Source organism: Buteo buteo, chromosome 12, assembly GCF_964188355.1.
Source record: "Buteo buteo chromosome 12, bButBut1.hap1.1, whole genome shotgun sequence".
NCBI lineage: Eukaryota > Metazoa > Chordata > Aves > Accipitriformes > Accipitridae > Buteo > Buteo buteo.
In genome coordinates, this window is record NC_134182.1 from 29,472,507 (window position 1) to 29,497,536 (window position 25,030).

Consider the following 25,030-nt stretch of genomic DNA (forward strand, 5'->3'; position numbering starts at 1 on the left):
CTGCGCCAAAACCAACACAACATAGTCACATCTTTTAAAAAGTTAGGCCTAACCCTGTTTTCACTCTTCCTTCTAGCTAGCAATATTTTTATAAATTTGTTTTGAGTCTAATTCAAATCCATCTGAAATTGCCAAACCAGCCACCAATAACAATGACCTATCTGGAAAGAATGGCAAGGTTTTAACATTTGACAACTTTCAGTTAAACAGTCCTGCTTTGCTTTATTATTTCCATAATTTCTTGCCATTTCATTGTAGTAATCTCTGATAGAAACACTTTCCCCAATCAATTTTTGAGGTAGAAACCCTGATCCTTATTTTTAAGCCCTTGAAGAGACAGGAAGAACTCTGAATTATGCTTCAGTGCTCGTATTTCAGACAGTTCTTGAAATTTTACTCTTTGCAGTTAGAATTATTCAAAAAATACAAAGATTCTATAACTTCATTAAATTCCTGTTCCTTATTTCTGTCTTTCTCCAGTTCAAGTTCCTTTCATTGAAAATAAAGTTTATGTAGAGGCTACAATCTTTTTGAAGCACCCTTCACGTGCATGTATCCCTTGCTAAAGAGAACGTCTTACAAGATGTTTTCTTTTCATATGCAAGACAAGATTTATAAGCAGGGATAATAGCTGTCACCAGAGTAATAAGAATATTTAGAAAAATTCCTTCATGCAAAGTCACATCTCTGAGGTAGGGAAGACTGTAGAAACAAGCTGTGAAGATAAACTGGGGTGGGAGGAAAACGGCTATACAACACTCACTTTCAGATAGTCAAGTTCTACTCTTTCATATTTCAGTTCCTCAGCAAAAGTGTGTTCCCATCCAAAGAAGGCTTGCAAAAAAGAAATGAGAAAGAAGCACGTCGGGAGAAGGACAATGAACTAAGAAAGAAGTTTGGTATTGTTAAAGATGTAAGAGTCCATCTCAACAGGATAAGTCTCCCTGAACTTATAGAGGATTCTGGCAAAGTTTCTGTGGTTACATTGAAGGTAACCACCAGGACAAAGAAATGGGGAAAAGTGCCAAAGGTATGTAACTGTCCATATACAAATATAAAGTATGCATTGCCTTGAAATGTTCATTACACATCATTAGTACACTTTTTAGAATTTCTGAGTGTTTAAGCCCCCATCATAAAACGTTCTCTATTTGAGAACCTTGTAATGTTTATAAGGATTTATAGTGCTGATATTTTTTATATCAGGGCTATTGATAGGATCAGGAAACTCTGACTCTCTTGATAGTCCCATGTTATCAGTGATATTTCTGCACATGACAGTTAAATTTGAAGAGTGCGGTCATGTAAATCACTACAATCAAATAAGGACTTGAGTTTGATTTTTCAGCTTTTAAAACATTCTTTTTACAACTCCGAATTTATTCCCTACAAAACTGCTAGACACAGGATCTGGAGTAAAGAGGCACGTCCTGTCAGTGACAAGTTTCTCTCTAGTCAAGTTCAGAGAGAGGCTGCACCAAAAGCTAGTTCAAAATGGGAGCCTTGCATAAGATACTCTGAAACTTCGCTATTCTATCAATATGGGCTCACTACATAGCATAGTGACCCATGCCTTTCAAGACCAGTGAAGTTTTCCTCACCACAATTACTTCTAAAATGCCAGGATCTGTCTTTTCTTTCAGTTCTGGCAAAAACTACAGACAGAATGCCAGCTACTGCTGAAGTCTTTTCCAGGTCTGTATTCTGGTTGCCACTCATACAACTGCAACTGAAAGTAGAAAAAGTGCCTGCTGATCTCTTACTGCTGGTAATGGTTTGCAGTCTGTCTGTGCCAATGTATGTCTCATAGGCAGAAACAGGATGCTCTTCATACCTGTGCTAGGCTCTTTTTGGTTTGGGCATATTGCTATTCACTTTTTATTAAGGTGCTAGGAGCACAAGCTACATATTTTTGGTGATTGACCTACTTTTTCATAAGTCTTGCCCTATGGCCTTGCTTAGAAGTATCATTTGGAAGTTTTGCCTGGTGTTATCAGAGGCTTTCAGAACAGGTGTTGGCTTTCTCTGATCCCTGAGATTTTTCAAATTCTTGGTTGTGACTGGCCTCGTTTCCATTTTGTATTTTTCTACAATAAAGCTCTTAAGATTGTTTCAGCAGCCAGACTGGACATAGGATTTCCAAACCGCTACATAATTTCAATACACCTTCGTTCAAGTTCCTATTCTGCCGATAAATTAGTATTTCTCCTAGAACTATTATCTCTTGTTCAGCCTGTAGCATTAAACTTCCATTTCTGTCAACTGAATTTTAAACCAGCATTACCCAAGCTTCCCAAGATCTCTGAGAATGGTCTGCTTTTGTTGTCCCTGAATGGGACCATCATTGGTGTACCCTCAGATCCATGAAAATAGACTCTATCTTTTTCAGAAATATTTCAAGGCCAGGTAAAGGAAAACTTGCCAAAGAATATGTTGAAAGAGCACAGGTACAAACTACTTCTTTTTTTTCTTTCTGCCAGTACCCAAATGAAACATCCATTGTAAGAAAATCAGTTTTGGCTGTCATTTTTCCTAACATTTCTTTTGCAGTAAATATACCAAGGCAGATTCTTAGGATAATCAAATTTTAATGGTGTTTCTCCATCTATCCACATTATCATTTCTCAACATATGTCCCCAAAATCAAACAGGATTAAATACCTAATGAAATATTTAATGTTTGGATTTATTTTACAGCTGTTCTACACAGATACTTCCACTTGCTAGACCACTATTGAGAACTTTCAGTTACAAACAGTGTTATTAGTAGTTCTCTTTAACTTTAATTGTTATTGTGATTGCCTCTTCAATATTTTCTGCTGCTATGTCTTTTTATTTGCAGATTACGTTCACTTTGTTACATCCTGTCATTTTATGCAGACTTTGTATTCTTTACAGTTGGAGTTATTCAAGTAATAAAAAGACGCTATATCTTTAAATTTTTGTTCCTTATTTCTGTCTTTCTCTGCTTTGTGTTCCTTTCATGAAAATTAAGTTTATGTAGAGGTTATGATAGTGGGATTAACCTACAATTGTTAAGTCTTGCTGAAGGACCCTTCAATGCAAATGCCCCTTACTAAAGGGAACACCTCTGCAAAATGTTTTGTTTTATATGGAAGACAAGATTTACAAGAAGGGTAATAGCTGTTATCAGAGTAACGAGCATATCTAGAAAAATAGACAAGCATCATATTCCAAAGTTGAATGCAAAGTAAGAACAATTGGTAAGGATATAATTAAATACATATTACCTAGACAATTCAATATTTAAAAAATAGTTAGTTTTCAAAGAGCAAAGGGGTTGCTGGTGCAAGAGAAACATGGTAAGTAGGTTATTTCCAGAGGGAAAGAGAATGACAGATATTGGAAGACTGTGGAAGGTGGAGATTGGGGACTGAGAATTACAAGGTATCATTAGTGACACACACAAATGATGATCCAGAAATTATAATGTAACACAAAAGCAATACCTAAATTGTTTACCTTTTTTTTGGCATGCAGTATGATTATTAATTTTAGTGGCTGGTAGTGTGTTTCATCAAAATCCTTAGGCTCAGTCCCATTGCCAAAATACATAGAAGCCGATGGCAAATGTAGTCATGTACCTTTGTTGGGAGTTCTAACAAGCATCCTGGGGGCAAGAGTCCTTCATTTCCATTCACATGATGATAAAGCTGAAAATACTGACAGAAAAAATAATTGGAAAAAAGAAGCGTTTAAGACTGCGAAGTATTTTCGTCTGTTAGAGAGGTTTGAAATATTGTGCTGATTATCCTGACACCACAATTCTGAGATAATTTGTAGCCAGAGAAATGCTAGGAGCTTGCCAGCTTGGGAAAACAAGAGAGTTCAAAGCCTAATGAGTAATAGGGGGAGGGGGGGGGGAGGAGGGGAGCAGTGTGGAAAAAAATTCACATACATGACAGAGGAAGGTGAATCACTGACATCTTATGTACTATGCTCAGTATTTGGCCTTTTACATTTTCAAAGGAAATGTGTATTTTGCTAAGAACTATTCTCCTTGCTTCCAGGAGTGGCAGAGCAGTGGCAGGGGGACCATCACCAGGGTTTTATTTGCTTCCAGTAAACAAAGACCAACACTCATCCTTCTGTTCCTCTCTTCTGCCTCTCAGAAGCCTCTAGTTAAACAGCATTTTCCACCGTGCTGTCTCTGTTGTTAAGCTTCCAAATAAGATGGTGTATACATCAGTGGAAGGCTTTATAAATAAAAGACAGAATTATAAGAGTAGGAGGAACAAAAGCGAAAGGAAGTTTTTTTTATGTTGACAACTTATGTTTCCAGGGAAGTACATAGTAAATGAAGCATTTACACTGCATAAAATCAAGATTAACTCTGTGGGTTTCTTAAATCAAAATGTCATTAAACCAAAACTTTGTAATGTGCCGCAGTAATGTCTCATGTACCTGCTTTCATTTATTTGCCTGTGTTTATGAATCCAGTCACAAATATCCCGAAGGCAAAAAGCATGTGAATCACTTCCAAGACCTCCACATTTCGGGAGTTACCAATGGTTCAAAATGAGACATTAAGTAAGTTCTTCCACGTAAACTGTTACCTCTGATCAGCCCGCCAGCTACTAGACCTGATGATTATCACCTCTTAATGCTAACTTGCTCACATTTAGTTGTTGCCGCAACAGGTCAGCACTCTGCACCTTGCCTCTCCTCCGGCACAGTGCAGGACCTCTGCATCTGCATGTGCCTGGGTGTCCTTCCCGTGAGGACTACTTTGCCCAAGGGCAATGGGTGGCCTTGGCTGCCGGAGATGACTTTTGGATTTGAATGGCCACATTGTCATCAGGATCTGTCATGAACAGCAATGGATGCAAATTTTTGAGATATGAAGGGGCACCACTACTGTCTTCTGCCATGAGCTGTTGTCAGGACTTTGCCATTATTACAGTCAGACAGCAGCTTTCACCTTGAGGTGCCATGTGGAGCCCAACTGGCTACTAACCAGTTTGGGGTGGTCGAATCTCTCATAAGCGGAGTAGCATGTTAGGTGTCCATGGCCATTCTCCAAACTGTTTTCATTCAAACAGCACGTGGGAGTCATTCACAAAGTCATCCAAGCCTTTGAGTTCTATGGATACCCAAACTCTAGTGGAGTCAGTGATGGTTGATATCCATGTGCCCAGTACCCATCTCTGGGCAGCTATGACAACAAGGGCTACTTCTCGACTGCCGTGCTTGTTTTAGAACATGGTTGATTTATCATTATTGCTTTTATTATCATTATTCATCTTAGCAAGCTGCCATTTACCCCCATATGAGTGTCCAGGATGGCACCTGTACCTGAGATGCTGTCTCCTCACAAATGGAGGTTCAAACATGCTGTGCATTCAGATCCAGAAGTTGGCTGAAGGAGAATGCTCTTTAACAGCAATGCCTTTTCCATTGGGTGAATGTAAGGGCTTTACTAAAGGGGAACCAATTTCCAAAATTTCTCTGTGTCATCTCTCCCTTACTTTAGAAGATGGGTTGAGGGATGCCCTTCTGCACCCTTAATGCTTGTCTGCTTCACTCACTCCCCATATGTGTCATTCAGCCCATTGTCCTTTAAGCAAGCATGGTTATTTTGAATCTCTTCTCTGGCCCTTTGTGCCTTTTTTGGCAGTCATGTATACTGCTGTGTGCCCATGATGATGACCTCCTTCAGGAAACCCGAGAAATCTTGACCATGCTTGGAAGGATGCCAAAGGTGAGAAGTGCAGCACACAATTTTATTACTTGATAAGGATAAGATGGTTGATAATTTGTAAGAATATAAACAGGGATAGGATCTGAGGGGCCAATCAAAAACTTTTCAAATCAGGAACAGTGGAATAGAAAGGTGTTAGGAATGGGGAAGATTCAATATAACGATTAAGCTGAACTTTGTCCTATGGGACAAAAATGCCACCTGGGGGTCAAAATGCAGAAAATCTGGTCAACATGACTGGCAAGCACAATGTCTGTGAGCCTAGACACTGATACCTGGAGCTAGCTGCCTCACCTCCTCCTCCCAGCCTGTTGGGGGCAGAGCAGCCATTGCAGCTTCTGAGTTCCCCTTCTGGCTTGGGGGCAAGCTGCTTCCTCCTCCTCCAGTTCCTCCTGCCCTGCTGTGTGGAAGCCCTCTGTCCTCTCCCGCAGGAACTACCACCCTCGCCATTTTGCAGGAGCCTCCTGCTCTAAGAATCGCTGATGTGGCATCAAAGAGAGCCAAGATCTGCTATCTGACCCACTGAGCATCTTGAAGGAGCATCTTTGGACCACAACTTTGGTCATGGGTTTATGTGCATTGAAGGGGGGACTGGGAGGACAGTTTCTGATGCAACTAGATGTTGTGAGGAAGATTTCTTCTGCAACTCACAGCTCAAAGGCAATTCACTTTAAAGCCTTGTCATACCTTGCAGTCAGACTGGTGGTATAAAGAATCCTAATTCCACCAGAAGGCTCACTCATCCCTCTCAGATCCCACCCCAAAGACAGGTATGAAAACGCAGAATGCTTACCTGAGCTGGGGATCAGGAGTGCTGGCACAGGGAGCTGTTGACACCAGCCACAGTAGACAGTGGGCTTAAGAAGTGTCCCTGGATAAAACCCTGTCTGGGGTCTTCTGCTTGGTGTAGGGAGGGTACTGGGGGGGACAACTCTCCTCTGGGTTTTCCTGTGCAATGATCCTGGGACTTAGGGCACAAAAGTCCAAGTGAGTGAGAATTAGTAGCACCCAGGCAGTTAAAAGCTACATAACAAATATTATTGATACCAATTTACAAATTTTATTCTCAAATGTACAAGGGCTAAATGTTAATGGGAAAGCATACTAAAGACACTGCTTCATCCCTCATTTAATAGGCCCAACAGAACAGAGTTGTAAGCTACAGTTACAAAAATCTAACTCAATTACTTTTTCAAACCAAACTAAGCACAGTACAACAGCTGACAGCCAGTCTGAAGTTCAGAGGTGGAAGAGAAACCCCTTTAGTGCCCTCATTAGCAGTGCTGGGAAGAATGAGTGAGTTATTTCCTTGAAACTTGCACTATCTAATATTATACTGCATTCTCGATGGTGATGACATTTGAAACACGCACAGTGTATAATAAACAAGAAGACCTGAAAGTTTGGTGGGGGAGAAGACAGACCTGAAGAGCTAGCTGATAATATGGTAGAATCTACTGTCATGTAAGAAGAGGTTTAAGACAGGAGAAACCAGGTAAAAATCCATTGTCTGTGTTACATGTGATGTGAAAGACCTAACCTTTGCTTCTAGCCTACACATTGTATAAATCTATGAAATTGTCACATATATTTTGTTGACTTAAAAACCTATCTAGGCTTTGGCAGAGTAAATTCCCTTTCAACCACAGGGGTCAGATTATTTGTTTCTGGAACTATGTAACACCATCTGTTAATATCCAGTCTGACTTTCCCAGTAATTTAGAGAGAAACAGTGTTAGGAGACACATTAGTAATTTAAATGCAGATAATTCCCTTCTGCACTTCCTGTTAACATCAATCATAATCAACTGTCTTTATACATCTTTTGTGTACTGAAACTACAGAATTCAAGAAGCACAAGCATCCTGAGTTCAGATGAGAGGACCCAAGGATCCAAATTAGAACTGAGGACAGCCAGGAAAGGGGGTTTCCTGCTAACGGGAAACTTTATCTTTTTCAGAATTGGGTTTCACTTTGAATCAGATGAAATCTTTTTTTCTTCCCAGTCCTCCAGTCAGCAGGAAGCTGCTTAGACGCTGGAACAGCTCAGCTAAGCTGCCTCCATCCTAATACCAACAGCAAAGCCATGTATCAGTGTCACTGAAGGCTGGGGCTTCCCAGACTCCCTGGACGGTCTCCCAGGGGACAGCAGTGGGCAGACATCTGTGGAGAGGGAGACAGGGTTACCTCAGGACTCTGGACATTCTCAAAAGTTCACTGAGTGCAAGAAATGTTAGTCTCTAAAATGTGGAATCTATCGAATAATGTTTGTTCTGTGAGAAAACTTTAAACCTACTCTCTTCATCTGGAAGCTCTGTCTAAGGCACCAGTTTTCACAACACAAAGGAGAAATGTGGTGGATACAGGATCACGTGTCATGCAGTTGCAATAGCACTAACAACAATGGGCACTGAAGTTTCAATTTACGGAAACTCCCATCACATACCTGAGTATCAGGAACCTTTTTCTGGTCTCTCTTCAACTGTAATGTCTAGAGAGAGTGGCTGAGCTTCAGCTGGCTGCACTCCAAAACCACTGTTCCCCATACTGCCCAGAGACATCTTACTATTTCTTTTGCCCCCTTACAAACACAAGTGTCTTTTCCAGTGCTCAGGCTGGAAACTATGGCAAGATGCTCCTTTTGTACAGTGTGTGTATACCACCCAGCACAAGAGGGCTCTCTAGCACTCAGCTGATGCAAACAAGAAGAAAATACAAATAACACACACACCACTCCCCCCCCTTAAAACCATTATCAAAATATATAATTCTCTAACAGGTGGGTTTTCAGCTATATTATTTTTGGAGATGTAAAAGATGTTTTGTTTAATTAGCAGTCCAGCTGCTCTGTGGTAAGAATATTACCCTTTAGTATGAGAATGAGGTCCTGCAGATTGTTGATTTCTCCTAACACAGAAATGAAGCCAGGGAAAATCGAAGGTACTCATTACCTTGATAGAGGTACTCAGAAATATTGCAAGAGTGCTTTTGGACTTTCCAGTGTGCTGTGGAAAGGGACAACTACCCTGCTGGGCAATTATCCTAAATAAACCATGCCTGAACCTTAGGCTGCAGCACATTCATCCTGGATTGTTTCAACTTGCATCTGACATGCTGTATTGTGCAAAAATTGTTTTGTGCTACGTCTCTTAAAGAACTTCATATAATCATCTGCTAGGCAGACCTTTTACGGCTCTACTTTCTACTGTTAGCTGGTAGAAAAAAACCCTATTACTCATTGCATGTTTGGAGCCCAAATCAGTCTGGAGCACATTCGCATTCTGTTCATATCTTTCCGGAGGTGCAATGAGCTCAGGGAATAAAGTCCCAGCCTCTAAATGGTCTTCTGCCTATAAGGCAAACAAACAAATGTCCCCTGTAGGTTTCACAGGGCAAGACTTTCTACACAGAGCCAGAGGCTGTCTGAAGTTTTTGGAGTTTTCATTCCAGTCTGTCACAGTGGGGTTATAGTGAGAAAACCGATTATAGGAAAATCTACACCTTCTTCCTCTGCAGACATGCTCCTTGTGTGTCTGAGTCAGTGCTGCCAAAGTTATGGAGACACCAACCCCCCATTTTTTTTAAATAACCCTGAAAGGCCAGTCGAAGAGTGCACAAATATCTTTTAATATGGGCACTCAAATTTAGAAAACAGAGGCCATACCTTGTACCTAAATCAACAGTCTTATCTGGAAGCTGCAGAATAGCAGGGCATGCTGTGAAAAGGCAGGCCACTTCTTGTTGCTTAATTTGATCATTCAAGGTAGAAAATATTGGTTTTAATCTGTTATACCTAAAAATAAAATCAGTGTTTTGTTTTCACGCTACAGGAACGTTTATAAAGATGATTGATATGTCAGACTGTGTGAACAGGGGATGATTGTCCTTTCCTTCAGTATCAGAATGGAGGATCATTGGATGAAACTACTAACAGCCAGAAGGTTCAGAATAAACAAGTGGAGGTGGTTCCTCACACCACATGTATCTAAGTTGTAGGAATCATTGCTAGCATGTTGTTGCATATACTTAAGTTTATACCAGCATGAATTCAAAAGGCTACTGGAGAGATTCATGGAAGAAAGTACACGTGAGGATATTAAGTACTATCCCCAACTTGGGACATTATTGCACTTCAAATGGCAGAGGATGGACAAGTATCATTTCATGTTCTCATATTCTTCCTTAGATATTTTAGCAATTTTAGGACAAAAAAGGTATGGGTCAGACCAAAGGTAGTGGATGCATAGTTTAAATACAGGGCATTTATACTAGCTACATATGGCCATTTATACTGGCCACAACTAGAAACAGAACAGGGGGGCTGGACTGAGACTCAGGCCTTGCTGCATGAAGGCTACTGCTGCAGCACACCTGAGGGAGAGGAGGGAGAGAGACACGAAGCTGCCATCTGCACTGAACTGACTGTAGGTCAGCCAGGAGCATCACTGATGTGTGCGTGATTCACACAGTTCTCATATCAGAGTGGAAGACCCTCTGACCACCAGGGATGGGTTGAACCACAAAAAGCAATGCATTGTAAACCTTTAACTTGATGAATTTTGCTCTTGTGCCTTTACTAGGTGTCTGAACAGATTTCAGTCTCCTTGAATTTATTCATTAGCAAAGCAATCTGACAAAAATTACCTAGTCCATAATGTAAAAGTACATGCGCAAGTCACAGTGTGCAATTCTGTTTTTTAAGGGAAAAACAGCCTTCTCAAAATCAGTTTTCTATAGAGAATATTCATAGGCTATCCCCTATTCTAAGCATAGTAAGTAATAGTATCTAGTTCTTTCTCCCTGGATTTCAAGATACCAAGCATATTCCAAATGAGGACAAAATAGTACTGTGCTAATCACTACGCAAAGTACCAATGAGGAATTTGGCACCTCTCTCCTGTAGATGGGTTGAAAATCCCACCAGAAGAAAAAGAGGCTCTGAAGGCACCCAGGAAGGCAGTAGCACAGCTAGGAAATTAATCCAGAGTCTCAGAATTGAGCCTTCACACAAGGCAAACCTTTCCTGGAGTAATTCTCCATTGGTAGAAAAAGTATGATTTTATAATGATCACTGCATGGTGCCAGAGCGCTATAGCCAGCTGACAGACAGTGGACAGGGGCTGCCCTAGGTTAGTTACCTGTACTTTCAGTTATGGGAAGCTAAAAAAAAAAGCCACTCAAAAGTGGCAAGATGCCCAGCTCCATGGGGTTTGATGGTAAGAATGTTTTCACAAGGAGTTACCAAACTGCACTGCACTGGAAGTTGTATTGGCATGAGAGAGGAGAGGAGGTTTCACTTATCTGTATCCTGATGAGTGGGACTTAACTATGCATAGGATGCTGAGGCTCTCAGAAAGAGACGCTGAAAACAATAAAGGATGAAAACCTTCTGCTCTTGTTCCTCTGGGCAGAGGCTTGCTCCAGCACCTTCTATATCCTAGACCAAGTGTCCCACCACCACACTGACAGTCTGTCTCACTCTGACCCACCCTGACATTTTTATTTTCTCAACACACATCTGTTTTCATTAAAGCTTTCAACACATTTTGATTCTGCCTCTGTTCAGGAAAAAAAATCTCAAAGGTTGTTCTGCTTGATCAAGATCTCTTCTGATAAGAGATTTAAGGCTTCATGGAAGAAGAGGATCCAGACTGGGCAGGTGGCTCCCTAGGTCTTCTTCTGTGAGTCCAGCTCAAGTAATTTTTGATTAGTGATTCTCTTGCCCCACTTCCTTTACTTTGTGACATTAACATGATGCTAGACACTAACTCACCACTCTGGAGACATATGTTAGAGAGGCAAAATATCTAGTCATCTTTAGGCGGTTTGCCACCATCCCTCACCAAGCCCATTTCAGAGACAACTGCAGAAATTTGGATCAGAAAGTAGATTTCAAACCACATTACGCATGGGAAAGAAATGCTATCCAGGAAAACGTTTTACAGGTCTAAATTATAAATCATTCCTTGGAAGAATTTTTATTTTGGAGTAGCATTTGGTGAGATGCTGCATTTGACCACAGGCAGCTGGGCTACTTAATCATTTGGTATCATTTACATCCATAGCAACTTATTTAATCCACTGTGTATATCTGACTACAAACCTTCAGTGAAAAGAAGAAATAACATACATATATACATGTCTCTCTGTGTATAAGTATATACTTAGAATTATATATACTAATATATACTTGAATATATTAGTCTATACACAAAAAACCTGCAGTGTCTGATGTGATGACAGCATCTCATCTTACAATAAAGAAAATACAAGAACATAATTTTTTAACTCAGTTCACTGGGGACACTGAAATTTCAACGGCAAGAAAACTTTGTTAATGAAACATTTCTTTTCAGCTTTTGCACTTAACAGTGGCATGGACCTAATGCTATGTAAGGGACAGGGACAATTAGCAAGAGTGAGTCTGACTAATTTTGTTTTGATTGTCCACAGTGAAAAGATGATGCAAATGAATGCCTCAGCTGTTACAAAGCTAACTTAGTTTCCCAATAAGTGCTTAGTGATATATATAAATACACTTCAGTATTTGTATTTCAGGATTACAATATTCAACATAATTCAGTGTAGCATGATACTGCTCACACAGATAAATGTAAGTCAGTCAGTATGTGAAGAACTAAAGGAAAAGGTAAAGCTATTTGCAGGAGAGAATACTATAACATAGAAAAACACCTGATGAAATATTTAAGGATATATTGAAACAGAATAAGAAGGACAACTCTTGCTTTTTCTTTCTAAAAGTTCAATGTGTCCTTCTATAGCCTGATCACTACCTTCTTGGATCTGTTTGTTTTCAAGAAAAATCACAGCCTGCAAGCAGAGCCAGTTTTAAAGATGAATAACTCTGGCTACTGAGCCCAAGAGACTATGAGTCTTTTAAGTAGCAGCATAAAACATCCATCATGCTGGTGCAAACACCCAAGTCTGCATGTGAAGGGAGAGGATTTACATTTGCCAGAAGGCTCCACGGATCTAATGCCTGTCCACAACCCCTTGTTGCAACCTTGTGTTTGAGAGATCCTTTTTAAAACTGGAGGAAAATTTACACTTGGTTCTTGCCCTCTCTATCAAAAATTATACTGCTCAGGGGAAACTGCATAGTAGAAACTAAAGTGGCACTGTCCTATGCATTTGTTCCAATAGTCTTCATCACAGACAAATTGATGTAAGATATTGACAATAGGCAAGATCCATACCAGGAGCCTAGTACTGAACAGCCCAGATACCAATTCTGTGAGTCGTTTGATCCTTAAGTATGGGCTCCCTGAGGTTACCAACAGGAGCCATTCAATACTCCATAATTGCCATCTATCACATCTATCCTGTTTATCTATGTGTTTATATAGGGTGGGACTTTCACCAGGTCTCAGATCTGCTTTACTTAATCTTTCATTTAAAACATGGAAAAAATCCTCTTGATTTGTATTTCCTATGCAGGATTCTTATTCTTCTGAGAGTCTCCCCTTACAATCACAGGGGTGTCTGGGCAAAGGCCATTCTCTGTTGCTGGCAACCACTGTATAGCCACAGTCACCAACAGTAACAATTGTAGATCTATTCCTGCCTTCAGCTCTTGTCCACTACACTGTGAAACTAGCATTGTATTTCTTTTCAAGGTACTGTTTGAAAGAGGGTAGGGAACCTGAAAGCAAATAAGTAATGAAAGCCGCCTGCTTTCCAAAGCAGCTAGGTCTGCTCACGAAGACAAAAGGCAAGACAGTGGCACATGTTTTGTATTGTCAACAGCCCCCTCGTGCAATATATTCCATATGTGGTTTAAGAACAATTCATCCCTTTGTAAAGATTGCCCACTGCAACCACAGTACTGCAAAGGTCGGGAAGAATTGGCTTATCTACTGCATACACGTTAGTCACACAAACTAAAGCCTATGAATTGTGCAACAAGCCAGTGTTTTGCACTTTCAGGTTTGCCAGTCTGACTTCTGTTAAGTGTCTCCTATCCCACCTGCATCTTACACATACTGTTCCTCAATGCTTCATTATAAATCCATTTCCCATAGATAGTTAGCGGTACAAGGCTATATATTTTTTTTTCTCTAAACTATCCAGGCACATTCTGTATAACAGTTTTACCCAAAACACAGGTTAAAGATGCAAAATAGATAGGCTGGACTACATTGGTATAATCTGTTGTGACAATTTCACTTGATAGCACTAAAGAACTGAGCAAACTGAGCAAAGGAAATTTGACCGAAAGAGAACTAGAGCAGAAGTCAAGCCTGCTCCTGTGAGGCTGAGCTCTCTGGAGAGTATTCACAGTACCTCCTTCAGGTACTCAAATCAAGCACTCAGTGTGGCCAGCGTAAAGGGAAGGACTCATGCAGAACAAGTTCAGAGCACTGACACTGAATGGATCCTATGCAAGAGTTTTTTTCTCTCTCTGCATTGACCATATACAGAACCTGAGAAGACTGTGGACTTATTCATCTCCAGTTAAGATTCCTGAAGTGGATGATTTTGAACATCTGCTAATGTACATGTTTGGGCTATGATCTGCAGAAATCCCTTATCACTCCAAAGCACTTGTCAGCATTTTCATATTCAATAAATTGTTAGCATTTCTACAGAACTTTGTTCATGGCACATGAGTATTAACTGAGCTCCGCAACCCATTTGTTATGCAGCTAAGTATATGATACGGCTCAGGGGCTTGCCATGGTTCCAGAACTTGTTGAAGATCACATAATTAAGTAGAGACACTGGGAATAGTTATCTAGGGGTCCTCCTTCTAAAATAGCTAAGCAGTATCCCTCTCTCTTACATCCATTAATTTTGGCATTTTTCCAAACATCTTACAAAATTCCCTAAAAGGATTTCTAAGGGACAGTCTTGAATTTGTAGAGCAGGAACTCAATCTTTCCTTTATACTTAGGTGTTTTTTCTATAGTTTTGGGGTTTGGACCTGTCTAAGCCTTAGAGATTTCTGCTGAAAGCATTTAAAAGGGACTTCAAGTCCTGAGAGCCACAATTTCTGAGTACTTAATGTGGGCACCTTAAGAACGCAGATTTTCATTAAGTGCAGAGCAATTTCCCAGTAGAGATCAGGCCTCTTTAACATGCACCTGAAAAGGGAGATACCCAAGGGTCCCAGGCACTCTTGGAAACTGCATTGCTCTCCCGGTGAGGCATACTTTTGACCCTGAAAGAGAGCTCAACTCTCTTGACCCTTCTGTCAGGCATTCTAGCAAGATGACAACAAAGCTGCCAGCTTCACAGGGACATGCTAAAGCTATTTTCAAAATCCTCTGCCCTCTGTGAATTATAACACCCTTTCTGAAGGTTAAAATAGAAACCAGTTTCCAGCATCTACAAACCAAAACCCAATAGTTACTTTTGGCACCATCTGACACATTCTTGGCAGTCTCAACAGGGAGGCCAGGAACAGGCTGGACATAAAGCCACTGATATCCTATCTGAAAACAACTCAGCCGTACTGGAGAAAATGCTTTAAAACCCTATATGAAAGGAAAACCTCTTCAAACAAGAGGTGTATGGACAAAGGGTAACTTTTAAATCCATTTTTGCAGACAACTGGATACTGTTCCCTCTCACCAAGGCACAAGTGCAGAGATCTGTACTCATAGTAGGAGCACTACTAAAAACCAGCAAGACAGAATGCAAATGTGCTACCAAATCAAACAGGAGACACATTAACAAAAGAGGCAAACTGTGTTCCCAGAATTTCAGCCTGTAATAGATGTCCAAAAAATCGGATTTATTCAAACAGATGCTCAGTAAATTCTAATCAGAGTTAAATTTGGGACTTTTCCCTTTTTATCATGCCTTTGCATTAACTGTTGCTGGTATGCATGTGAGCTACCAGCAGTCCCTTATAACAAGCAAATATGCACAGTCTCCTAAAAATGCCAGTGATTCAGCAACAGCACTCATTAACCAGGCCCAATCCCACAGAAGGGCCTTGTTGTCAAGAAACTCTGAACAGCATTATTCAATTATTGCTAGCTGTAAAACATCCACGACTACAGAAGGTTATGATATTTTACAAAGGGAAATCCATTAACTGAAGCACTATACCTCAAGGAAAAACTAAGTTTCTTGTCCATGCAGAGGAACATTTCTTTGGTTTCTCAAAAAGATAACCAAAGAAATTGGATAGCAAGAACAACAATTTTGTTTCTTCTGTAGATAGAAAACATAATACATTGCTTCTTAGCAATGATAACAAGAGCAGATGATTGGAAAGGAGGAATCCAATTATGCTTTTCCCTTTTTAGCATCTTTCTAGACTTTAAGCTCAGCCCCTGTGGGACAGAAAGCTGGTGAACCTCTAGTGTAGCAGGAAACAGAAAATCAAAGATGTACCTGCAGGGACCTGGACCAACAGGTTGCCAGCTTATACCAGCTTTCCTCAAGAAAAGTCACTGTTTTGGGGTTTTTTTTTTACATCTAGTTAGAATCTCCAATTTGAGCAACACTTGCAGAAAATTACTGAGAATCTAGGTCTCAAATTCTTCTCAAATTTAAAATGCTAAAACAGAAGTGCTTACCATGTGGAACAACTTAAAAACTACTGAGGATACCTCACTATACTTCAGCCTACACGGCGTTCTCAATATGGTTGAGAATTTAATCAGTGTCGAGAAAGGTCTTAAAATCTTTAAATGGAAGATGGAGCACTCAAGAAAAGCATGATTAGTGCACTTGAAGCCAAAAACTAGCATAAAGAAACTGCTCTATCACAATGAGTTGAACATCAGCAGGACAGTTAAAGGGAAGAAAGAGAGAAGAGATGAAATTAATCTAACTGAAGTTTCTTTTGCAGAAGACACATTTTAAGCTCAGAATCCCAAGCTCTGGTGCAAAACAGTCATGTAGTATCTCATTTAAAAGTAACAGAACTCATTTCTAATCCTTGTGGCTACACCAAAAAGCCATCACAGATATAATCTAGGTTCAATATAAGGGTTAAAAAATCAGGAGACAAAGAACCAAAAGTACATATAAACACTAGTCAACCAACCCAGAAATACCACTGGTGACTTTTAAACTTATCTCAGCATCTTGAGAAGGGCTCAGTTTGTGTTCTGAGTCTTATTAGCAGATGAATTTGGACCATAAATCTGAGATACAGGACTAAGCATGCCCTAAAACATAAGAATACTGCAGCTAGCTTTTTGGTATAAAGACTCACAAATTCAGAAAGTCAGTTACTGGCACACCATTACTTCAGGCGTACCCACGAGTGTGGGTTTGCTTCTGTGTCACAGGAGGAGATATAGACAGGTTCAGAGTTCCAGAAGGGAGGAAGGAGGCAAAGGATTCCCTATCTATAGCTAGCCATGTTCAGGGAGCATGCAAATATTCAGGATGGCTCTTTTAAAACCCATTAAATTGGCTGGCTGAGTCTGACTGCTTGAGGGCTTTTCATACCCCTCTTGACTCGACTATTTTATTTTCACTTAGAGACAACCCTCATGAAAGCATGTATTTTAAGATAACTATGCATAATACTGTAGAACTTCATAGGCTTTCTCGGTACAACAAATAAGCCTTCATTTTGCCAAGTCACATTTTTTCCCTAAAACATCATGCTGTAGTTTCTCTTCCTATTCAGTTAGGCTGCTTAAATAAATAAATCTCAGTCCCTCTAGCGCTCTATCATTCATATTTAAATTGTTAGTCTACACATAACTGGTTTGTGCCTTCTGCCCTTAATCCCTCAGCCTCTCTTGCTTACATATCCGCCTGTGTTCAGGATTATTAAGTGCTGGATGGAATTTCTAGCTAGAGCAAAGCCCTGTTTGTCATCCAAGTTTTGCTATACTGGAATTAACTCAGTAGCACCTGCATACTGACTTATGAAGAAAAGCTCATCTCAGTTTATGGCGTACTAGAGTGCTTTTCACCATGTAACAGTGGAACGAAGCTCTTCCACTGGAATGTGAATCACTTCTAATGCCATCCACATTTTTACATTTATTGAGTTTTTCTCTTGACTAAGTCTGATCCTTGGGGTTGCCTTCATTAGGTATCACACTGTTCAGCTAGCTTGGCAGAACAGACTAACAAGCTTCCGTCCTGCTTCAGGCTGGGAGCCCTGCCTCCTGAGGGCTGGCAGATAAAGCTTTGGCAATTTAAAACGTCGCTGCCCCCACCGTACCGATGTGCTGGATATCACTGCCCTGGTGGCAGGAGTGGCAGGCGTGGACGGGTGCTGACGCCTTGCCTGCCCTTGGCCACTGTACTGCGCATTAGCCAAGCAGGGGATCAGCTCTTTTAGCCAAGCAGGGGATCAGCTCTTGGGCGCTGGCACAAGCTGCGCCTGCTGCGGAGGCAGCCTCCAGCTATGAGGAGGGGCAGGCAGCCAGGTGATTAGTTGTAAACTACCATGGCTTCAATTCCCCAAGCTCAGAGCCCTCTGAACGCTCCTATTCCTTAAACCTCCCAGGCCCTTTAACCATGAGGGTACAGTAGCACCAGAGAGCACTGGGGAGGCTTCTGAAGGCAGAACGTGGTGCAGTTACCAGATTTTAGCTGTATGCTTCCTACAACAGGCAAAATCTTGGCTAGAGCCTTGTAGCACTCACACATGCTACTTGAGCAGTCTGATCAAATTCTTTTGTTAACATAGGCAGCTCTTGATCCTCAGCTCCACAATAGCTCACAGGTCCACCCGAAAGCAGTGCTGCTCATCTCACAGCACTTGGAGAAATGTAGGTGCCTGCTTTTGGGTATGTCGTTGTGCCTCTGCGACACGTCTGAGTGTTGAAAAGCACTTGTGGAGGGGAGAAAGAGACTCCAATACACTGATGCAAACCCCTCAGAATCTTTTACACCTTGTTGTTGTTGATGGTGTTACAGAGCTGCTTATAATCAACCCAAGCTATAGCAGATCACAGATAATGTCATTCAAACTTTCATACATGCTACAGTAATATAATTCAAACCTGCTTCAGAGCAGGAAAGAACAGAGGAGAATTCACAAAGCTCAAGGAGAATTCACCATTCAAAGAGGTGTTAAGCATTTCTCTCTAAGGAAATACTGAGTTACAGATCCACTAGATGGCAACTGGATGTACATACACAGCCACACCGGACAAGTTAGTGTTATGGTATTATCTTGTCTTTGTGATGTGTCAGGGCTAGACACTTTCAGAAGCAGCTTGTCCCTCTCTGCTCAAGCACTCTGTACTTCACATCTCATTTTTCTTCTTGCAGCTGTTACTAGAAAGCTTTGGAAGCATGATTTTAGCATGCAGTATTCAGCTGTGTAAAGGCAGCTGGTCAGGGAGGGATTCTCTAGTTTTTAAATAAAATCACATATAAAATATCGATGTTTATTTGTCTGCTTTTTTTTTTTTAAATTCTGTAAGAGGCAGGGTGGTCCTGTGATCAGCTCAATGCATTTGTGCCCCAAAAATGTGGAACCAGTTATCATTTGTACCACAGTCTTCCTCATGAAATTGTGTTCAAAATGCTGCATGCGTTCTTTGCATCTTGGATTTTTGCAGCTGCCATAATTATTTCTACCTCATTTTATCTTGAGTGGGAAATTCAGATTTTGAGTTCTTCAGAGCAGGCTTGTGTTTTTCTGAGGTGGTCATATTTTGCTTAGGACAGGGAGACTTGCATATCCATACAGACCTATATGATTTCAATGACGAATGGCTACCAAACAAGAACAATTTGAGGAAATGTACTTTTTCTAACTCTTCAGGCCTTTTCTCTAACACCGATAAAGACCTTTTTCTGAGCAATGTGAGCATGAATGAAACAGAACAGTCTAAGAAAAAGGCATTACATTAGAGCCTGTTCATCACTCTACCCCTGCTTCCCTACCCATCTTCCTAAAAATGCAGGAAATAGGGATGAAAAAGTGCAAGAAACAGGGTAAGCAGTGAAAACTGAACATGTAAAATGAATTGGCAGGCAAAGCAGGCAAATTTTAGGATGGACAACTCACATATGCGAGAAAGTCTATGACAGAAGCACCCCCTCACTTGGTCAGGAAGCAAAGCCCTCAGTCATTTGCTCAGTCATTAGCTGACTCACTCCTCCCCTGCGGCAGTATCGCACACTCAGGCTTCAGCAATACTTCTGGGACAAACCAAATTGTTTGTCCCTTTCCAAAAAGTTCCTACCAGCTTATTTCAGACTCTCTTCATGTACTGGAATTCTGTCTTTCACAGAAGCTCCCTCGTTCCTACTGAAATTAAACTACAGAATCTTCAAATTTTGGACACCCTGTACCCTCCTGCACAGGGAAAATAATTCCCGTACTAAACGACCTTGTGGCTATGAAACAAGATTTTTAATGTCTTCAGGTGGAATGGGACAATGTGAAGGACACACTGTTTCTTTGCTGCTTTTACACTAACTTCTTCCAAGCCAGCCTCTGTATGATTAGGTCCACAAAAGCTGGGATCACTTCAGTATAGTGACAATGGATATGTCAGAATTCAGTTACACAGCTGCAAACCTGGGACTTTGGAAGAGGCTATGAATGTGGCAATGAAACTGGACTAGATAAGATACACAACTCCAAGTTTGTGCTTTAATGTTCAGGGACTTACGGGACCCCTGTGAGTGTAGTCTTTGGACATTTAAGCAGGTAAAAGCAGAGTAACAATTCCCTTTGGTCCTTCCATTTCTGTTTCAGTAAGGTCCCGTGAGTACTCCATTCTTTACACAAAATTGCTCTACCAGTTCATTAATTATGTGCATGTGAGAAAAGCTTCTGAGCGAAGGAGAGAGGAAGGAATAAATTCCACATTTGGGTCTGCAACTGGGTATTTCAATGCAAGAGCAAGTGCAGTTGCCATGCAGACACACATTAGATATCCCTTTCTCTCTGCCTCCAGGAAATGTAACATATTACATTATTAGTTAGCATATGCTAACTAAAGCCTGGCTTTGTGCTTACTCTCAGATCTCACAGACATTAGAGCTGTAACTGATCACCAGGCTCACTGGGAATTCTTCTTCTTCGGTTCACCCTCTTATCAGGTGTTCGTTTTTCTCTTTAGCAGGTGCTGTAGGAGCTTATGGTTATGAAAAGAAACCACCTCTCTCTGGAAGCGGGGCTGCTGACGTCTGTATGGAGCCGTGCTTTTGTACTTTGTGTGCAGTGAGAGGTGACACAGAGAGCAGAGCCCTGGTGCAGCAGGTTCCCTCCTCTCTACACACAATGGATCACAGATCTTTCTACTGGATCTACTGGGCAGAAACCAACAAGACCCACAGGGCTGTGTAGAAGAATTGGTCCACTTCCCGAACGGCTCTGGGAAGCCCCACACTGACCACAACTCCAAAGACACACTCCGTGATCTCCACACATCCTTCTGCCTCCTGTGGGCTTTGTTCCTGTGCTACATGTTAATTCTATGCTGTTTCTTTACACTTCTAGTTATTCTTCTGTTCCTTCATCTTCCTAAATACATCTCACCAGACTGAGTTATGGCATTGTGTTAGTTCTGTGGCACACGTCCTCCTCCACTCATGCTTCCCCAGTCTGTCACCCTACCTCTCCTCAAAAGAACTTAAGCTAGACCCAGCTTTGTAAGCACACCCCTGGGCTTACCTACCCTGATGCAGAGGTCTGCTTGCGAGGAGGAGCTATATCCAAACCGTTCCAGCGTAGACTCAAGTCCTCTCTCCAAGTTCAGAGCTCTTGCTGAGAACCCCTCAAATCAAAGATTTTGCCTTCTCTGCGCAATTAAATTCATAGTGCCACATGGGGGATCTTGTGCTGTGGCTAAAGCTCATCACTTCCAGATCAAGAGAAAAGGACAGCTCAGCAGCACTAACAACTTCAGCCACTGGAAATTCTGTCCTGGAAAGGCTGGTTGAAAATCATGACATATACATACATAGTGCACACACACTTTAATAATAAAGATGTTCCTTTTCAAAATGATCTTAGGAAACAGTCATTGATTTTACCTTGAAAAAGCAGCCAAACCCATAACTCCTAGGCCATAACTCATAAACCTTAGTAACTTCCAGTTGCCTGTAGCCTGGTAGATCAAATAAAATGAAAACGACTATATATTAAAGGGATAAGCAAAGCAAATGAGTAATGAGAATCAATTCCAGCCATCCGCTGAGATGATTTATATACACAACAACCAGCCTTGAGTTACCTTTACTCCTTGCTGAGCCGTGTTTGGCTGCAAAGCCATCTTGACAGCTGAAGTAAAAGCAGGTGAATAAGCAATCCAAGAGGCAGGGAATCTGTCTCCTCATATTTGGCAAATAGGTGGACCTGAAGTCTGCTTGGAAACCCTTGAAATCACGACCGTGCCTTGGAGACAAAACCAGAGTTAAAACTCACCTGCCAAGTCATTCAGAAAATAAGGAATCTGGTAGCCTGAGGAAATGAAAAATGTCAGGTGTGGTGGGGTTTTTTTTCCTAAACCCAAAGAAATAGTTTGAAAGCAGTTTGTAAGTACACAGAGTGTAACCGACCTTCTGGACTGGCCATCTGGAAAGGGAAGACAGATGGAGACAGCCCAGCCTTGAGCTGCACCCTGCAACCACCCCGCAGGGGCGCAAAGGCCTCTCACTGAAGCTTTCTGTCGTCCTGCATGCAAAATGCCTCGCAGTTTGGATAACTTTCATCAAAGAAAGCAAAGAGTAGGAAGGATGCTGCTGGGACCGACCGGGGGGCAGGCGGGGCGGGGCGGGGCGGGGCGGGGCGGGGCGGGGCCCGGGCCGGCCCCCATAAGAGGCGGGGGGCGGCGGCGGCGGCGGCAGCCGGAGCAGGGAGGAGGAGGAGGAGGAGGAGGAGGATGCAGGCGATGCCCGGGGCGCCGGCGGCCAGGCCGTTCAAGCTGAGGAAGAGTTTCGGTAGGGCCAGCGGGTGCGCGGAGGGGCTGCGCGGCGGCGGCGGGCTGCGCGCACGCGTAACGCTTCTCCTCTCTCCCGCGTAGCCACCCGGCGGGAAGAAGTAGCAGGAATCCGGGCGAAGTTCCCCACGAAAATCCCGGTAAATGGCTGTTTTGTTCTCGGAGGTTATTGCCGCTGTTTAAAAAGAAGCGTTGGGATCCTCTCTAAAGCGGCGGAGGGTGGGGGGAAGGATGTTCCAGACCCTGGGTGGCTTAGGTTTTGCTAAGTGTGACTCTAATTGAAACAGGTAATTGTTGAGAGATACCATAAAGAGAAATACCTTCCTCTCTTGGACAAAACCAAGTTTCTTGTTCCTGAGGAGCTGACCATGACACAGTTCATAACCATCATCAGGTAGGCAGTGAGCACCTGTGGGCCTGTGCTGCAGCTGGGGCTTGCTGCTGCTCTCTACGCCGGTATTTTCTAGTGCTGTGCTGGAACATCTTGCTTTCTTTGGTGGGGAGGAGGATAAAGGTGTTAGTAATGGCTTCCCTCTCTTGCAAGGGTTTAAAGAAAATCAACAGATGTTTTTGCAGGTTCATTTGGGGAAAAAAGTGCAGTCTATGCTTTTTGGATTCATAAAGTTGTCTTCTCTCTTCCCCCAGCTGTAGCGAGTAAAGACTGTATCAGGCTCCTTTCTGCTTTCATCCTGCTCAATGAACTTGGTACCGGGGCTCTGTGGTTTTATTCTGCTTATAGCTGTTACTGCCTTGCTCTCTTCCTGCACCTTGCTGAATTTGCTCAAGTTCAAAGGAACTCTTAGGTGTGAGTGGCATGAAATGTGCTTCTATACTATTTGCTATAAAACACTACAGGGAAGATGTCTCCCAAAGTGTTTAGTCATGTTCTCTGACAAAGTACAAAAGCTGTGTGCTTTCCAGCATGCTTTTTCAAGTATGGAAAAGATCTTTCTGGAGATCTGGAGTCTGGAGAACCTCTGTAAAAGATGCTTTTGTCTCTTGGACAACTTAGGTCCTGATCCTCATATGTTTTCTCTCTGAAAAGGACTCTTCTTTTGAAGGTAGACTTTCTAATAAGTATAATGGACCATACTGGAATCCTTTACTACAGCTGTACTGCAGAAGCTTTTGGTTTCTACTCAGCACTTCTCCCTGGTAATTGGGAACTCAAAGCCCAGGATCAGTAGCACTCATGGTCTAACAATGTAAGCCTTTCTTCAGAGCACAAGCCTTTCGGCTTCCAAACATACAGTTAACTTCCTGCTGATGAAGACGTTAAACCACATAATGACTTTACACAGCATTTCTTGTACATAGTTCATGCAACTGTTCTGCTTAATACATTTCATAGACTAAAGTTGAAGCCTTCTTAAATTTGCTAATCCTCTATTTCTCCTCCCTTCTCCAATTAGAAGCAGGATGGCTCTAACTGCTACACAAGCTTTCTACCTGCTGGTGAACAACAAAAGCCTAGCCAGTATGTCCTTGACAATGGCAGAAGTGTACAGGGACTACAAAGATGAAGATGGCTTTGTGTATATGACATATGCTTCCCAGGAGATGTTTGGATGCTTTTTACCCACTGCTCAAGGGAAAACTATGGAATGCCTTCAAGAAACTTAAGGTTGGGTCCATGTGCTGCAGCAAAGCAGTTTGCTATGAATCATGCCTGTGACATGAACCTCGGAGATGCTCCTTCCAATATGAGCTCTTGAGCTCTGTAGTGGGGAGTAATGACCCAAAAGCTGGCAGGACCAGCTTAAGGCAGACTACGGTGGTACACTTTTCCTAGATAATAACTTGAATATATATTTTTGTATTTGAAGACACTATGGGGTTTTTTGGAACTACACCTCTGCTTTTTTGCAATATCAATCTTTATTATGTAACTGATTTTTAAGGTGTCCGTAAAACCTAAGCCTAAAATAAAGGAGCTTTTAAGTATTGAGTTGAATGTTAGTGTTAATCTGGGGAAAGACTGTAAATGTCTGTCTAGGAGAAGGTGCTAGAATAATTCTGAGAATTTAAGCTCAATGCCTCTTAAATGAAGCATTGCTTGCGCAGCCACTCTGAATTTTTTAATGGAATAACAAAGCTTAATTCTGGTCACAAAGGAGCAAAACAATACCTATAAATGGCTCATTAAGCTAGATATCTGAGCTGCAAGATTAAGCAGACTGTATTAGTGCTAGAGCAGGGTTCAAATGCAGTGTGAAGTTTAACACCTGGATAAATTGCCATCAGCTGTTACAGAAAACACTATGAGCATCTGTGATATAACTACTTGTTTAAATAAGCAAAACTGATTGCTAGTCTGCATAACCTAAATGCATATAGCATCACTTGACCTGTAGTTTAATCAAGTGTTCAAGAGTCTGTTCTTACTTCTGAATAGTGCTAGTCTGGTCTCTGTAGATAGACTGTCATATCCATCCCCTACAGGCATCTGCTTGTCAGT

General features: G+C 41.6%; 1 protein-coding gene across 1 annotated transcript; it reads left to right on the plus strand.

Annotated features, from left to right (window-relative positions):
• Positions 1 to 22,467: 22,467 nt before the first annotated feature.
• MAP1LC3C (microtubule associated protein 1 light chain 3 gamma) lies at positions 22,468 to 24,678 on the plus strand. The gene is made up of 4 exons (XM_075042043.1): positions 22,468 to 22,573; positions 22,657 to 22,712; positions 22,860 to 22,966; positions 23,985 to 24,678. The coding sequence occupies exons 1-4, from the start codon at positions 22,516 to 22,518 to the stop codon at positions 24,193 to 24,195; spliced, it is 432 nt and encodes a 143-aa protein (XP_074898144.1). The 5' UTR covers positions 22,468 to 22,515; the 3' UTR covers positions 24,196 to 24,678.
• Positions 24,679 to 25,030: the final 352 nt, after the last annotated feature.

Bases quoted from the DNA above. Each gene is read 5' to 3' on its own strand.
- MAP1LC3C (XM_075042043.1), top strand. From the start codon at position 22,516: ATGCAGGCGATGCCCGGGGCGCCGGCGGCCAGGCCGTTCAAGCTGAGG. The intron at 22,713-22,859 runs GTAAATGGCTGT...TAATTGAAACAG, and splicing joins AGTTCCCCACGAAAATCCCG to GTAATTGTTGAGAGATACCA. The intron at 22,967-23,984 runs GTAGGCAGTGAG...TTCTCCAATTAG, and splicing joins CAGTTCATAACCATCATCAG to AAGCAGGATGGCTCTAACTG.